The sequence below is a fragment of the Austrofundulus limnaeus genome, unplaced genomic scaffold (genome assembly GCF_001266775.1).
Source record: "Austrofundulus limnaeus strain Quisiro unplaced genomic scaffold, Austrofundulus_limnaeus-1.0 Scaffold159, whole genome shotgun sequence".
Taxonomy (NCBI): domain Eukaryota; kingdom Metazoa; phylum Chordata; class Actinopteri; order Cyprinodontiformes; family Rivulidae; genus Austrofundulus; species Austrofundulus limnaeus.
Genome location: NW_013952561.1, coordinates 132,818 through 148,042, shown reverse-complemented (window position 1 = coordinate 148,042; position 15,225 = coordinate 132,818). Strand labels below are relative to the sequence as shown.

Below are 15,225 nucleotides of genomic sequence, written 5' to 3'. Positions count from 1 at the left end.
ATATATATATATATAAAGTTTTAGTTATCATTTTTTTCATTTTATTGCAGTTTTTTATTTTAGTTAATTATAATGTTTTTTTTTTCAATTTCAGTTTTCGTTATTTAGTTAGTTTTAATTAACTATAATAACCCTGTGTCTTACAGATGAAGGATGTTTTCTTCTTCCTCTTTTTTCTGAGTGTGTGGCTTATTGCGTATGGAGTCGCCACCCAGGCTCTTCTTCATCCCAACGACCCAAGGATTGACTGGGTGTTTCGCCGAGCCTTATATCGCCCTTATCTGCACATTTTTGGTCAAATCCCCTTGGAAGAGATAGATGGTAAAGTGTGGAAAAATAGTTTTTGCTGTAAAACTTGATGCAAACTGGGAAAGTACTGGGTACTTGCCTGGCACGTACCTGGWACTTATTTGGTATGTACCAGTAACACACCTGATTCTTATCTTGTTTGTACATGGCATTTACCTGGTACTTTACCTGATACATACCAAGTAATGCCAACACATGTACAGTATTTAACTTATCAGGTAATATTGAATTCTTACCATGTACTCACCTAGTTTGTACCATGTACTTTGTACACATTGAGTATATACCTCGTACTTACCTGGTATAGACCGACTGCTTAACTAGTTCCTATTGGTACTTACTTAGCATGTATTAGCCTGGTACTTACTATGTATTTGGTGCATACAGCATATGTACCAGGTWCATAACCCTGTATGTACCATGTACATTCCAGGTAAGTACCCAAAATTGAACAGGTACATAGCCTAAAGTAACAAGWCATTTTATAATATAGCCTGTTTTGCGGAAATATCAGTCACATATCCTAGTATGAGCTAGGAATATACTAGATACAAACCCAGAAATGCCATGTAAGTACTGGGTATGTACCTGCCATGAACCAGGTAATTTTCAGATACTTTTTAAGTACTAAGTAAGTAATACATACACAATACTTGTTATGTACCCTGCAAATACCTGGAATTTATCAAACAGTTTTATGTATTGCTATCCTTTATTATTTCACATGCTGTTATGCCAGGAATAGTTTTTTCCCCTAAAGGATTTGATTTTTTTCTTCTTCTTCTTTTAAATGGACCCCAGCTGCTCGGATGCCTGAGATGAACTGTACCAATGACTCAGAGGAAATTGTCATGGGACTACGACCGCCATGTCCCAACRTCTACGCCAACTGGCTGGTCATTCTGCTGCTAGTTATCTTCCTTCTTGTCACCAATGTTCTGCTGCTCAACCTCCTCATTGCCATGTTCAGGTTAGTAAGGCGCTGACCATCCAGAAAACCATTCATGTAATTATTTCTAATTTCACTCATTTGCTGCTTGTTTGTGAATTACAAAACAAACAAACAAAAATTAATAGAATTAGCACTACTGATTTGTCTGTTTTGTATCCCAATTTACAGCTACACCTTTCAGGTAGTTCAGGGTAATACAGATATTTTCTGGAAGTTTCAGCGATATAACCTGATTGTGGAATACTACAGTCGTCCAGCACTGGCCCCACCTTTCATCATCATTAGCCACCTCTCTCAGCTTTTTCTCAGCCTGATAAAAAGACCTGAGTCCAAGCAAGAACATCTTGGTATGAAAGTTCTACAACTGTGTTTCCATTAGGGACTTTAAAGGCATTCCCTGTTGCTCGTGTCAGTGAAATATTTCAAAGCAGTCTAGTTTTCTCTGTGCCTTACCTTTTATCTTTATAGATTTCTGTTTGGGTATTTCTCTGCCACTCTCTGTGTGAGCTTCTGCAATAATATTTTGTGTGTGTGTTGTCAGAGAGGGAGCTGCCAGTAGGACTGGACCAGAGACTCATAACATGGGAAACAGTACAGAAGGAGAATTACCTGGCAAAACTGGAACGCCAGCACTGGGAGAGCAGCGAGGAGAGACTCAAGAGTACCTCCTCAAAGTAATCACAGTTCTACAAAAACAACAACTGTGAACTTTAACATTGTTTTTATTGTACTTTCCGTCTCCTTCAAAACATTAACACCAACCTATGTCTTCTTTTAACCTTAACCATTAATATACTGCCCACGGTACATCCCCAGTTTGTGGTTACTTCCTCCCTCTTTATAGCCTACCAGGGACTTTGAATTTTCATAATAAGCTGTTCAAACAATTCACTTGGTTGTTTTCTTTCAATTGACACCTCTTTTGACCAAATAGGTTCATCTATATAGACTCTCAGAGCCCAAAATGTGTGGCAAGCCCCTCACCTGTACGTGGTACACATGATTGATTGGCTGATTGCAAATCAGCTCTGAGCTTCATTCTGACACCACAGCTGCGTGCCCAATCAAGTTACCTTTATTCAGTATGCAGTTTTGGAAATAACAAAAAAGTTAAATGGTTTTAGTGCATTTCAACTTCAATAACGAAATCCTAGTTACAGTTACAAATATTGTGACAACAGGTTCCAGAGCAATACTTTGGTTTAGGGTTAAAGCTCACAAAAAAATTAAATGCGGGGCGTTAGGCAAAATCAACTTTTATGAGCTTTATGTCATTCCTTCATCAAAAACATTCTCAGAGTGTTGCTTTGACTCATTCATGCATGAGAAGAGGCATTATCCCTTACACGTTGAGAAATCATTGAATCTCACTGTGGTAGCCATTTGGAGCAGTCTAAACGCTTCCTAGTACAAAGCACCGCCTGTTTGTACCTAGCTCCTCCTTAGAACTCAGTCCCCAGCCGAGCTCCCACCACAGAGCACCCCAACCCCAAAGCATTGTTTGAAAACGTGCTGAAGTGGGAGTGTCAGAAATGGTAGGAGGTTCTGAAAGAGACAGAGGCCAATTTCAAGGCATTTACATAGGCTATGATGTAAAGTCAGATTTGTTTTGATGTAAAGCAATTGCATAACAACTGAAGGTAACATAGTTACTTGATTGTGGTACAGATACTATATGAATAGTGCCTATACAGATCACCCCCCCACCACCACAACAAACAGAAAAAAATTAATCAAACATATTTTAAAGGGCGTCAGTGCAGCTGCTACCCCAAAACCCGTCAACCTCAYAATAATCTAAGTTAACAATATGTCTCTGTCTGGTGGACAAACTGAAACACAAGCACAAACATCAAAGGAATCATTAAACAGAGGTGGAGGCCTCCGTTTTCAGTTGTCCCCCTCATACAGTGCGGCTATTGCCAGTATCACTCCACCCCCTGTTAACAATAAGTGTTAATTAGGTGTCAACAATAGCCATGTGATGTGAGTATCAGTCACATGGAGGCAGGGCTTAAAAGCCTGAATTTTGCCTGAAACTCTCAGACTGAAGAAGTCTCTTGGGGAAGAGACGAAATGTTTCATTAGAGAAGAACCCGTCCAGAAGACCTCCTATACAATTTTTTTTCTTTTTGATTTTTTACCTGGATTACTGAGATGCATCAGGACATCAAAGGAAATGTTAAAGATGCTGCCAAAGGCTTAATAAAGTCACCATGGCGACTACACAGCGACTGTCACTCCCTGACAGCAGCACTCTCAAGTTAAAACACACAGAAATAGAATGAAACGTAAACTTTAAACAGTCGCTCTGAAAAATAAAACTTGCACCTTATCAATTCTTGAACTGTGAGTGACAGAAGAAAGATATAGATCCACATTTTGTTTTCTTTCTACATTTTGTGCAGGAGATAAGACAAGTGAAATGGCCCATTTCAAACAAATATAGTCCAACTCTGAATAATGTTCTTCTTGTGAGGAATGCCTGAGCTATAAGTTTTCTCACTTTCACCTAATGCTTGAGAAACATTATTGCAGTTGTGTTGCAAATTCTGTCTGTGATATGCAAAGTACTTCAGCCAAACATTATATCACACTATTTCTGATTGAGCTGCAATGTTTTGATATATTTGCTCCGCTCTGCACCCCCCTCCCTGCCTCCTTAAAAAAAAAAAAATAAATAAAAAAACTAAGTTGTTTAAGTTGTAAAAACAAAGAAAATGTTGATGTAAACTGAACAAAATAGTAAATGGTCTGAAATTATAATGTGCATTAGCAAGGCCCATCAGACCCCAAAGCGTTTTACTCTACATTCACCCTTTCACACACTGATGATGGTAAGCTACATTGTAGCCACAGCTGCCCTGGGGCACACTGACAGAGGCAGGGCTGCCATGCACAGGCACCACCGGACCCTCTRATCACCATCAGTAGACAAGGTGGGAGAAGTGTCTTGCCCAAGGACACATTGAGACGGCTGGAAAGGGGGATCGAATCTGAAACCCTCCACTTACTCCCCCAACCACTACACCACAGTAGTAAGGGTGTTTCAATGCATTGGTGTTTATCACTAATTTCATCATGTTTGCAGGGTTCAAAGCTTGCTGAAGATTGTTGGAGGATTTAAGGACCAAGAGAAACGACTGGCATCCATGGAAGCTCAGGTAGACGAAGAGCAACATTTATCACTGGTTGTGTTTTTCTTTTAAAATGTGTATTTACTCTGGCAAACTGCATTTTGATCTCCTCTTTAGGTCAGATATTGTGGAGAGGTGCTGTCCTGGATGGCAGAATGCTTTGCTAACAGCACACTTAAATGTGGAAAAGAAGTCCCAAAAGCTCCAAGTGAGTAAAAAGCCAGAAACTGGAAAACCTTCTAAGTGCTCATTTCAAGACAACAAAGTCATTGCTGCATGTATGTTAAAACTGCATGACCTTTCAGCATCTCTAACAGGCAGCACTGTGGACACGCCTCAGAGTCATCCAGAGAAAGAAGCCAAACAAGAAGAGAGAGAAACCAAACCTGGTCCCCCGGGATATGGAGCCAACAAGAAATTTCCTTACATTGACGAATAGAAATAAATGATAGTAACTTGTAGCACGAAGGCACACATTGATCCAAACACTGACACAATCCTAGTTCCTCCTCTTGGTCCTTATATTTTTCATCCAGGAAAGTCTATGTCCCTTTTCTTGGAGTGATTAAAGCGTGTCATCTCGCCTTCAAAGTGCCCCCCTCAATCCTCAGCTCAAGAGCTGGATGACTATTATCCTTTAATCCCAAAAGAAAAGGGGCACTATACCATATAACAAGTACAAAAAGATAGGGCAAAAGAAGTGGGGAGCTTGTCTTAGAACCACAAAATGTCATTTTTTAAATGAAGTAAGTCAGATTTGGCTTAAATGAAACTAATAAAAAATAAGCAATTTTTATTTCAGTAGGTTGCAACAATACAGCATTTTCAAACGTGTCACTTCTGGGTTAAAATGTGAGGGATTTTTTTATTTTATTTTTTTAGTATAAAGTGTGAASAGCAGAGTCAAAAAATCTCAAAACTAATGAGTTATAAAGCACCGATCCACTAAAGATATGATCTAAAATCATTAGATGGAAAACAAATCAGGGTCAAAGCAGCATGTTTACTGTAAAACAACAACACTGAGTTATTATGTTGTATTTTTGTATGTGTAGAACAGAACCATAAAAAATAAAATACTTGACTTGATCACATTAGCCAGGCACTTGTGTGAAACACATTGTACTGTGCATTCTGTCATAAGTAATGTGTGTGCGCAGAAGAGAAAAAAAAAAAACATGAGTGCTGAATGCTGAAAAAAACAAAAMAAAAAAAAAAACAAAGCAGAACTGCATAACAGAAAATCTTCCAAGCTGACAACATCTCTATACTAAATTTGTGTAGATTAAGCCACAAGGATTTCTTTTAAAAAATTAAAAAATAATTTTGAACAGCACATACATTTAAGATTTTTTACAATGTTCTTTATGTTAAATGAGGTGCGGTACAGTTTTAGTGTAAACGGTCAAATTAAACCACACAATATCTATTCTATGAAAATGTTTTGAGTCTTTTTGAATGTTGGACCTGTGATGGACCATAGACCTATGCTGGAGCAGAGTCCACCCACTAACACCTGGGCTATGTTGTGAATGAATTGGACATGAAATTCTATGTTTCCACTGTTGTAGCATAATATAGAACTTTTCTTTTCACTGTTCTGTTTAAAAATACCACGAGCCCAATTTTGTGTCTTACAACCACAATTAGAAACTGAAATCTTTAGTCTGGATTCTGATGATGCTACGTTCACCATGCACAGAAAACTGAAAGAAAAGAAACATGTTTGAATGAGCACATTAATATTTTTCATAACTGAAAACCTTGTACTGTACTGTATTTGGGATGTGAGGCAATAAAGCGAAAAGCATAACTTTAATATTAAAAATGTAATTTCATMGACTAACGTGTCAATTAGAATGTGCAATAAACTCTTCAATGGGTCACTCTTACCACTAAAACACAGTCTATAGATCCTGCACAAAATCAAAACCTCCACACCCTACAGGAAAGAAAACACAGATGTGACTCTGCATTATTACTACACTGTCAGTAATTTAACACATGGTCCTGGACCTGTTGCCTCTAAAGCAGTGGAGAATGGATACAAAATAGGATAATTTTGCAACACCCACTTGTATACCAAAATTAAAACTGTGTCCACGGGCCATGAATTTAATTGAATCTAACTCAACAAACTCACTCTATGTAAAATTGTGTTACCGCTGAGTGATACTGTGGCCTATGTATGACACATTTTCAACATCAGGCCTTTTGAGACAAACTTGCATACCACTAAATCAATTTAAAAACAATAAAAACCTAAGATATTTTGAAGATGGAAAACAAATAAATACTAGCACTGGAGCTTCTATAAATGACTGTGGGTGTCAGTTTTCCTCTGATGTCCATGATACTAACTGAACAAATACTGAAACACCAAAGACAAACTTTACATACCACCACAACAATGAGCTTTAGTCTTTTGAAATAGATGCTTCAGGTCCTCTTGGCTGTACTGTTGGTCCTTCGCGATGAACTACAGTGTCAAAGCGTGGCGTAACCTCACAGCGAATCAAGAGCGTGTCGTCTTTAATGTACGGTCTCTGATTCAGCTGRTGCAGGTGCATAAAGGTGACATAGCCAAATCCTTTAGGGTTGCGGTTAATGGTGGGCCTCTGGAAGGCCTGCAGGTCCGGCTTCGTCTCCATGACCTCCACGTGGTGCTGAGGCTCGGGTCCCTGGTCGAGWATGGCGAGCCGGATGTTGCCTTGGAACGGCCAGGTTAGCTGCCCGTCAAAAGCTCCTTGCATGGTGTGGACAAAGAGRGAGATGTAGTTGGAACAGCGCGGGGCGTTGGGGCTCTGCAGGTGCAAACGCAGACACAGCTTGTAGCCTGGACGACCWGTGTAGAAGCCAGGGCTGTGCTCGACCACCGAGTTTCCTGTTTCTTGGTTGCGCCAGAGGGCTGAGAACCTTCTGAGGGGCCAGATGAAGATGCCGTGACACTGCTGGGACTCTAGTTCCTTTATCGTTTCYTCCAGCACAGACACCCGACGCCTGAGCTCTGCAAGCTGCCCTGCCTGTGTGTGAAACAGGACACACGTTTAGTTTTTCACAGTACATACACCTCCACGAAATAGCTCCTTAGCTTTATTTAATCCCCACTGTCTCTAAAGGTAAAGCTCATTACTAAAATAAAAATATACAAGTACCCCTCTGGATGCAGTTAGAACCGAAAAATACAACTCGGGCTGTGTTTGCCTTTGGTGTTGAAAAGCACGAGTGCATGTCTGCATTTTAATCACTCATCGCACTTTTTAAAAATTCGAACGTAGCGTGTCTGTAATGTATTCAAGGCTTCAGATTAAGGCACAAACACAACAACTGTCTTCTCACAAACAAAGAAGATGCAGAACATTAGCTATTTTAAGAAAATGAAATCATTCAGAGCCTCCTGGGCCACTAATGTCACATCGCTGATGAGTAGATGAGTAAGCAGCAGGTGATTCCATGTGAAACAGAAGGTTGAACACATTCTGACAGGAATGACTCACAAAGTGTCCGAGAYCTTTCAAATAAAGAAATATATGACTTTTTTTTCTGCAGGGCACACACTTGAGGAAAAAAAATGAAGCTTGCTGACCTGAAAATAAACTTGAAATATTAAATATTTGTAAAGCCCGACAGCAACATGAAATATGAATTATACAAGGGAAAAAAAAGAACGTGTTTGAAATTAGACTACAATTAAAAACCTAGTATTCCATAAATGAATGCATGTCACCTGCTGCTTTTCATGCCAGAGCTTTACTCTATGAGAAATGATAGAGTTATAGCCACTTTGGTCAAATCTTGAACGTAATATTGCATGCAAACTATTATCTATTAGAGCTTTGAGTATGTGTAGTACACACCAAGTCTTAATATCTGTAAAATCTGCTGAAGTGTAGCTATTTTTATGTGTGCCAGAGTCAACTGTCAGTGTCAATTTTACTTATATAGCAAGGTTGACCAAAATGTTATACAAGATGAATCAAATCAAAACAGAAAACCAAATGAATTCAATGAAGTCACAAATAAAAACCAACAAGTACAATAAAATGGGCTAAAAACAAATTAAAATGTGGAAACGCCTTAAAATAAAAGATCTGATTGAACTTAAACTGAAAGCCAGTGTCAAAAATTGAGTTTTTAGGCCAGATTTCAAAGACTGTATTGACCAGATATGGCCAACCCTGGTCCTGGAGAGGGCCACTATCCTGCATGTTTTAAAGATTTCTCTGCTCCAACACACCTGATCTAAATGAGTGGGTGATTAACAGGCTGAATCAGATGTGTTGAAGCAGAGAAACAAGTAAAACACGCAGTGGCCTGCCCATCCATAGTTTAGACTCGTTACTCATCAGGCAGGTTGAGTCTGAGGCCCGCCACTGCAAAAGCCCAATCCTCTCTGGATGGAAAGTCTTAGTGCTTTTTCGGGGTACCAAACCACTTAATGGGATCCCTGATTAGTTGTAACATTAGACTTTAATTGATAAACATTTATTTTAAGTGTAAAATAAAGACTGTAAAAATACTATACGCTGTTTAGTTTTGTAAATTTTTAAAAATATTTTTTAACATGGACAGAACCATTTCATTTACACACAAAGTATTCTGGGTAAAGGATGACGTGGATAGGTCCTCGGTGTGAACGAGTTATATCCACCCTGAAGGTTAATCTTGGACAATATCTGATGATCGACTCGTTTAAATGAAACCAGAGAGCGTTGACAGAGAGGAGAAGGTAGAAATGACTCAGCCTGTAACTGAAAATATGGATGGAGGACAACAGAGCTGCTTCATGGAAGAACAACCTCAGCTTAGCCTGTTAGCCTTTGCGCTAGCGCCAACGCTATATTGCCTTATATGTATTAGCTCGGTGCTAGCACGACTAACTAACAAGCTAAACTGAGGTCCTCCATCCATATTTTCAATTGCAGACTGAGTCATTTTTGTGCTCCCCTATCTATCATGTGGATGGAGGACCTCAGTGATGAGAGAAGAATGTGTAGCGCTGAGCTAATACATATATATGGTGATAGTATCGGGGCTAATGCTAAAGCTAACAGGCTAAGCTGAGGTTCTTCTTCCATGAAGCAGCTCTGTTGTCCTCCATCTATATTTTCAGTTACAGGCTGAGTCATTTCTACCTTCTCCTCTCTGTCAACGCTCTCTGGTTTCATTTAAAAGAGCCTATCGTCAGATATTGTCCAAGATTAACCTTCAGGGTGGATATAGCTCGCTAGCAGCCTCGCACCGAGGACCTATCCATGTCATCATTTACCCAGAATGCTTTGCGTGTAAATAAAATGGCCCCATTCGTGTAATTTATTTCTAGACTATTAATTTGAAAATTATAAAAACTAAACATCCTACAGTATTTTTAGTCTTTATTTTACAGTTATTTATATGTTTTTCAAATAAAGTCTAATGTTACAACTAATAGGGGATCCCTTTAAAACTTTAAAAGGTGGGTAAAACATCCTAAAATGAATGCAAAAACAAACAGGCAGCCTGCTAAAACTGGAATGATGAGGTCATGCCTTCTAGTAGCCGTTAAAGGCTAAGTTTGATTAGAASTGGTGATAATTTTGAATTAAGTGGACTCTAAAGTTAATAAGTTGTAAATGTAAATCCAGTGATTGCATTCAGAAGATTTCATTAAATTCTTGAGATATTTTGCTAATTGTACTTGATAACGGTACGGACAAACACACACACAGACTCAGGCAAAAACATTACTGCTCTGGCTTTGCCTTCTGAAGTGTCTAATCTAGGCAATATGGTTCAACATAGACTTTAATACAATAAAAGAACTATTAAATGTATTTATAATCAAAAGTGACATAATTCTWAATGAATCAGACTCCTAAATGACACAGCGTGACTGCACATCTTTGTTCTTCTAAAAGCGTTAATACATTATCAAATTTCAAATAGACATRCAAAGCAAAAAAATCTATTATTTAAGTTTTCTAAATCATTAATAAAAGCTTTGATTTTCAATAAACAATTTAAAAAAACACCAATATGCTGTACTAACACTTGAGTAAACTGGGTCATTTCTTACTTGCGTCTCTTTCAAGATGATAAGCTCGCGCAGCTGGTGATCCTGCTTTACCAGTCGTCCATCCATCTCTCTGAGCCTCTGCATCTCCTCGCTGGGCTGACACGATGTCGTGTTGATGCTGCAGCTCGCAGCTCTCCTGAGCCCACCGCTGGCTGGCACGGATGCCGCAGCGCCCTGGTCCTCGGTGGAAACGGAAGGGCCAAGCATTTGCAAAGGTTTGGGCGTGGTGCCGTTGAGGCAGAAGCCACGCAAAAATTCAGCCATGTAGCGCATGTGCATCTGTGTGAACTCCTGCATGTGCTGGGCCAGGTCATGGCGTTGCATCTGCAAAAGGCCAAAGCATTTTTTTWAACAAAACATGTCTTGTGCATGTGACAGATTAAGTTAAATCAAGTTTTCAATTAATATGTTTCAGGACTGTGTAACCTACCCTCTCCTTACATCCAAACATGCTAAAATTACAGGCAATAGGTGCTTTGGGGCAATCTGCATCACAATGGGATTCCATCTGAGGAAAAAACACACCAGATGATGAGGAGACACATTTTGAGAAAAATAAAATGGACAAATGTAACAAAGGAACTTCAATTTGAACTCATTTCCTGTTTCAAACTGAAAATAAAACAAACAATGAAGCATCAGACTAGGTCTGGGCCAGTTCCTCACTGCTCCAATGATAGGGAAGCAGTTGCTGAGTTAGTGTTTACTGAACATTTCAAAGCCATTTTATTCACCAGACACTCTCTAAATGGCAGACACCAAGGTACTCACTTGGTCTCTGATGAGTTCCAGCTCACAGTACTGACACTTCACATTGGCAAAAAGACACTGCTGCTCATGAAGCTGAAGGGACAAAGAAAACAAGAYTATAAGGGGACTAATACCGTTCCCCATCACAGTTTAATCTAAGTAAGACAATGGTACCTCTTTCTCCTCGTAAGAAAAGCTTGTCACACAGTCTGGACATGAGACAAGTCGTTTTTGGCACTCGACAGTCTTGTGCTCCTCTAGGTTGGTTTTTCTCACAGCCTGCTGGCACAGTGGGCAAAGCATGGTGGCAAACTGACACTGTGCCAAATGATTCTGAAAGAGACAAAAATGAGATAGAATTAATTTTATACCTCAGATGAGTAGCTGCTAATTGTTTAAAACTCTAAGGGCAATTGCACTGTTTTACTAATCCATATGATCAAGCACATCATTCATTCCTACTTCGTGTCATGTGTACATGAAAAGATTCAAAAAAAGAGACCACTGGTAAATTAGAGGGCAGAAATATAGGTTGATTATGTGTAAATTCAATAGTTGGTTGAGAGCACTGTCAGGAGATGTGGTGAAAGAAAAGTATGCCAGTGTATTAGGGCTACGCRGTAAAAAAAAATCAAACGTTTTTGTTGTTTTGTTTTTCTAGATTAAAGTGTGGCAGAAAAAAGTCTCAGTRTTGTGTAGTGGTCACCTCGAGGTGGAATAAACCRTTCCACCTGTCTTTGACCCTGGTCTCCGAAGACCTCCCTCAGAAGAGACATTTTAGTTTATTCTATTTAATTGAATCAAGATAATAAGCAACTTAAAAATGTTCTTTATATTTTTGATTTATATTTTCTTTTAACTAAAAGTTATTATTGTTTTATAAATCAAGGTTACATAATGAAAATAATGACAACCTATTTTCTTACATTATAATTAAGAAAAAGAAAAAACACACAAAAAGAATATTGTTCCAATGTTTCTTTATTTGCTTTACACAAATCTTTGTTTTAATCAAATGTTATTTGAGTTATGTGATTATGTGTTTTTCTGATTCATTTTTTATTTAACTAAATTGATTACTGTGGTTTAGTCYGCTATGTTTTACTATGAAATATATATGGTTATTTGTGCTTAAGTCTTAAGCAAATACCTTAAGTTTTTCATAGTAAAACATAGTGGACTAAACCATAGTAATGATATACCGTAATGATGATATACCGAATATGTTGGCTGCTTACATCACAGCGTCGCTCCAGAGGCTGTCCAAATTTGAAGTCTCTTCCTCTTCCAGTTGGCAAACACATTCTCCCTTTGCTTCGATTATAGGACAGGATGGATCCTTCTGGGCCCACCCTATCCCATAATGCATTGTGGGCTACCGGAGATTTTGTTTCTGCTAGTAAYRGCGGATGAAGCCAGAGAAAGAAGTAGTTTTAAATAAAAAACTGGCAGTATAAATATTAAGTTTGAAGCAGTTGTGTTGTTAATATTTTGTCATTTGTATAGACATGTTTTAAATATTATTCTTGTCAGAAATCAAATGAGCTAGTATAACAAAATAAATGTGCACATACAAATATTGCCTTTAATCTAATTTTGTAGTTTTGTGATATTATTCAAACTAATATATTCATATTTTGCTAATTTCGATCTATTTTTGCTTCTGTTTAGYRTTGTCACAGTTGATAAGCGACAGGACATACGCCAGGCTAAGGGCGGGACGCTAGACCGTCCAAATTCACAGCCAGCTTTTTTCCGGTTTTCGTCCACCTAGACCRGGTAGGCCGGGTCCTTCGAAGGACCCGGCCTCTGAATTTGGACACAGAGCAGGTGTTGGGACAAAGCCAGTCTGTCGGATTATCAGAATGCAGAATATGAACACATGGTACTTCAAACATTATGGTCTATAATTGATTGTAGTCAAAGCAATCTTTGGCAATATTGACACTAGGCTCACAGATAATATATACTGTAATATTATWTTCAGAGGACAATAAATGTTTAATATATTGTGCAGACGTAGTCATTTTATTGACCTTTATTTAACCAAGCAAATCCAACTGAGATTGAATCTCTTTTAAGTGCTTTCTAAGTTTTTCTACAAAAAAAAAAAGAACAAACAACATAAAAATCCAAAGGTCCTTTCAATAATTAGTTTGATCTTGTAGCTCAATGTCATTTGACAACATAAAAGGGAGTGAGGAGTGTGGACCGTCTGTCACTTCAAATTCTAACCTCTAATTGCCGGAGCTCCATTTTCTCACCGCAGCCAGARTTTGGACAGCGAACAGTTAGCGATAAAATCTCCCTCTTGGCAAAGTTATCAGGAAACAGTTGGTCTTCTGACAGCATTTCATTGTCCACAGGGCACCGCTGTCCTGTATCACTGTTTTGCAAGAGGAAAAATAACGATTATTGAGGCAAAGCCATGATTTTATCGGTTTCCGCATGRGGGCCTTATATTTGAGCAGGAAAATTACTCAAAGATGTTGCATTGTTTAGACATTTTCTAAATGATGAATTGCTCTAATTCTTCTGAAAGAAGAAACAATATTTAAAAGTGCACCTTGAGTTTGGTGGTAACAACTGCATTATAGACCTTTGTCAGTGTATTACAGTGTTAAAGGCAGAGTGGGTGCGATAACCTACCGAATAGACTTTTCAATACAGCTCTTGCAGAAGCGGTGACCGCAGCGTGTTTGTATGGCATTCCTCAAAGCCATGAGGCAGATAGGACACTCGTATTTACTCTCTAGGGGTGGGTCAAACTCGACGTCATAGCCCTGAAGGGGGGCAGCAGGCTGAAGACTGCTGGAGGAGGTGCTCATGAAGGTGCCAGGACTTTCCGAAGGGCTTAGAAGAGATTCTCGTTCCTTCTCCATCATTGCCAAGGCACAGTCGGACAGCTCTCCACCAACTGCTCCGTCATAGCTGTCCTCCTCCAGACTCCCCTTRGTGCTCTCAAAGCACGACATTTGTGGAACTGAAGAAACAATAGCTGAAAAAGAAATATACATACATTTGTATTAGATGTTATAAATAATATATTGGTAACCATATTAACTTACTTTATTTCTGGAAAAAAATATTTAAAAATACACAAATAAGAATAATCCCAAATACTGGGGAAGTCGTGTGTGTGTGTGTGTGTGTGTGTNCAGCTATATTAAGTAAATTTTCAGAAGAGTGTGCAGGTGAGGTAATTAAGCTGTTCATGAGTCCATAACATTGCAAAAATAATTCTCAAAGAAATGGCTCAATATAATGCATTTGGCTTGAATCAACGAATCAATCAATAGATGGACACAGGGTGAAAATTAAGTTTGAAAAAATCTACTTTTCTCAACTCATCCAGTTAACTGCCTATTTGAACTTCCTCTGGTAAACTTCCTTAGTTATTTTAAAAATAGTCTAAAAAATAACATGTTTTTGAAACATGTAATAACATGTTTTTGAAACATGTTTAACCATTAAATTACTCCATTGGAAATGTAGACATAAAAGTTATTTACTTATTTTTCAGCCCAGTCTTAACAAGGATTTGTTAATAAACTTGAAGCATATCACGTGTAATATGTAGTTTACACTAATACAAAACAATATTTTAAATTAAAGGCTAGAAAAAGAAAAGAAAAGATACATTTCCTTCAGATAAAGTAACAACTTCCAACTCTTTAGATTTTAAATAAGTTGACACTGTTTTCTATCCATACTTATTTTCTAAGAAGTGCTAGTTTTGTCCCTTCATGACAGCCATGCCTCAGATGCGGAACTGGAACCTAGTGACATAAAAGCTACAAAAAAGAAACTTACGAGCAAAAGCTTCTGTTCGTGAAGGAAACACACACACAGGTCTGCGGCTGCAGCGATGTGCCTGCGTCTGTGAAAGCTGACAAAATTCTGTAAGTTCACCCACTTTAGCCCGTACAAAAGGCTCGAAGTTTTCGTTTTTGATTTCCTGTTTTTTTAGTTTTCCCGAACGTCACCGAAGATGACCTGACGAATTTTGTGCGGTTGTCAGA

The 15,225-nt window shown here is 38.5% G+C and overlaps 2 protein-coding genes across 3 annotated transcripts in view; one reads left to right on the top strand and one right to left on the bottom strand.

Annotated features, from left to right (window-relative positions):
* trpm5 (transient receptor potential cation channel, subfamily M, member 5) overlaps positions 1–5,605 on the top strand; it is a gene marked incomplete in the record, with an annotated part of 30,428 nt that extends 24,823 nt beyond the window's left edge. The window contains 7 exon segments of the mRNA XM_014016987.1: positions 147–321; positions 1,111–1,279; positions 1,430–1,608; positions 1,803–1,935; positions 4,353–4,425; positions 4,516–4,606; positions 4,704–5,605. Of these exon segments, the coding sequence (XP_013872441.1) occupies positions 147–321; positions 1,111–1,279; positions 1,430–1,608; positions 1,803–1,935; positions 4,353–4,425; positions 4,516–4,606; positions 4,704–4,837 (954 nt within the window).
* traf6 (TNF receptor-associated factor 6) lies at positions 5,374–15,173 on the bottom strand. Of its 2 annotated transcripts, XR_001310910.1 has the most exons (9): positions 15,017–15,173; positions 13,853–14,201; positions 13,439–13,589; positions 11,378–11,536; positions 11,225–11,296; positions 10,884–10,961; positions 10,454–10,777; positions 6,292–7,421; positions 5,374–6,104 (listed from the first exon to the last, which is right to left on the bottom strand). XR_001310910.1 is itself a non-coding variant. In XM_014016989.1 (8 exons), the coding sequence occupies exons 2-8, from the start codon at positions 14,176–14,178 to the stop codon at positions 6,816–6,818; spliced, it is 1,716 nt and encodes a 571-aa protein (XP_013872443.1). In that variant the 5' UTR covers positions 14,179–14,201; positions 15,017–15,173; the 3' UTR covers positions 5,374–6,815. The 2 variants fall into 2 exon arrangements, 1 of the variants encoding a protein (XP_013872443.1); XM_014016989.1 differs by having other exon boundaries at positions 5,374–7,421.
* Positions 15,174–15,225: the final 52 nt, after the last annotated feature.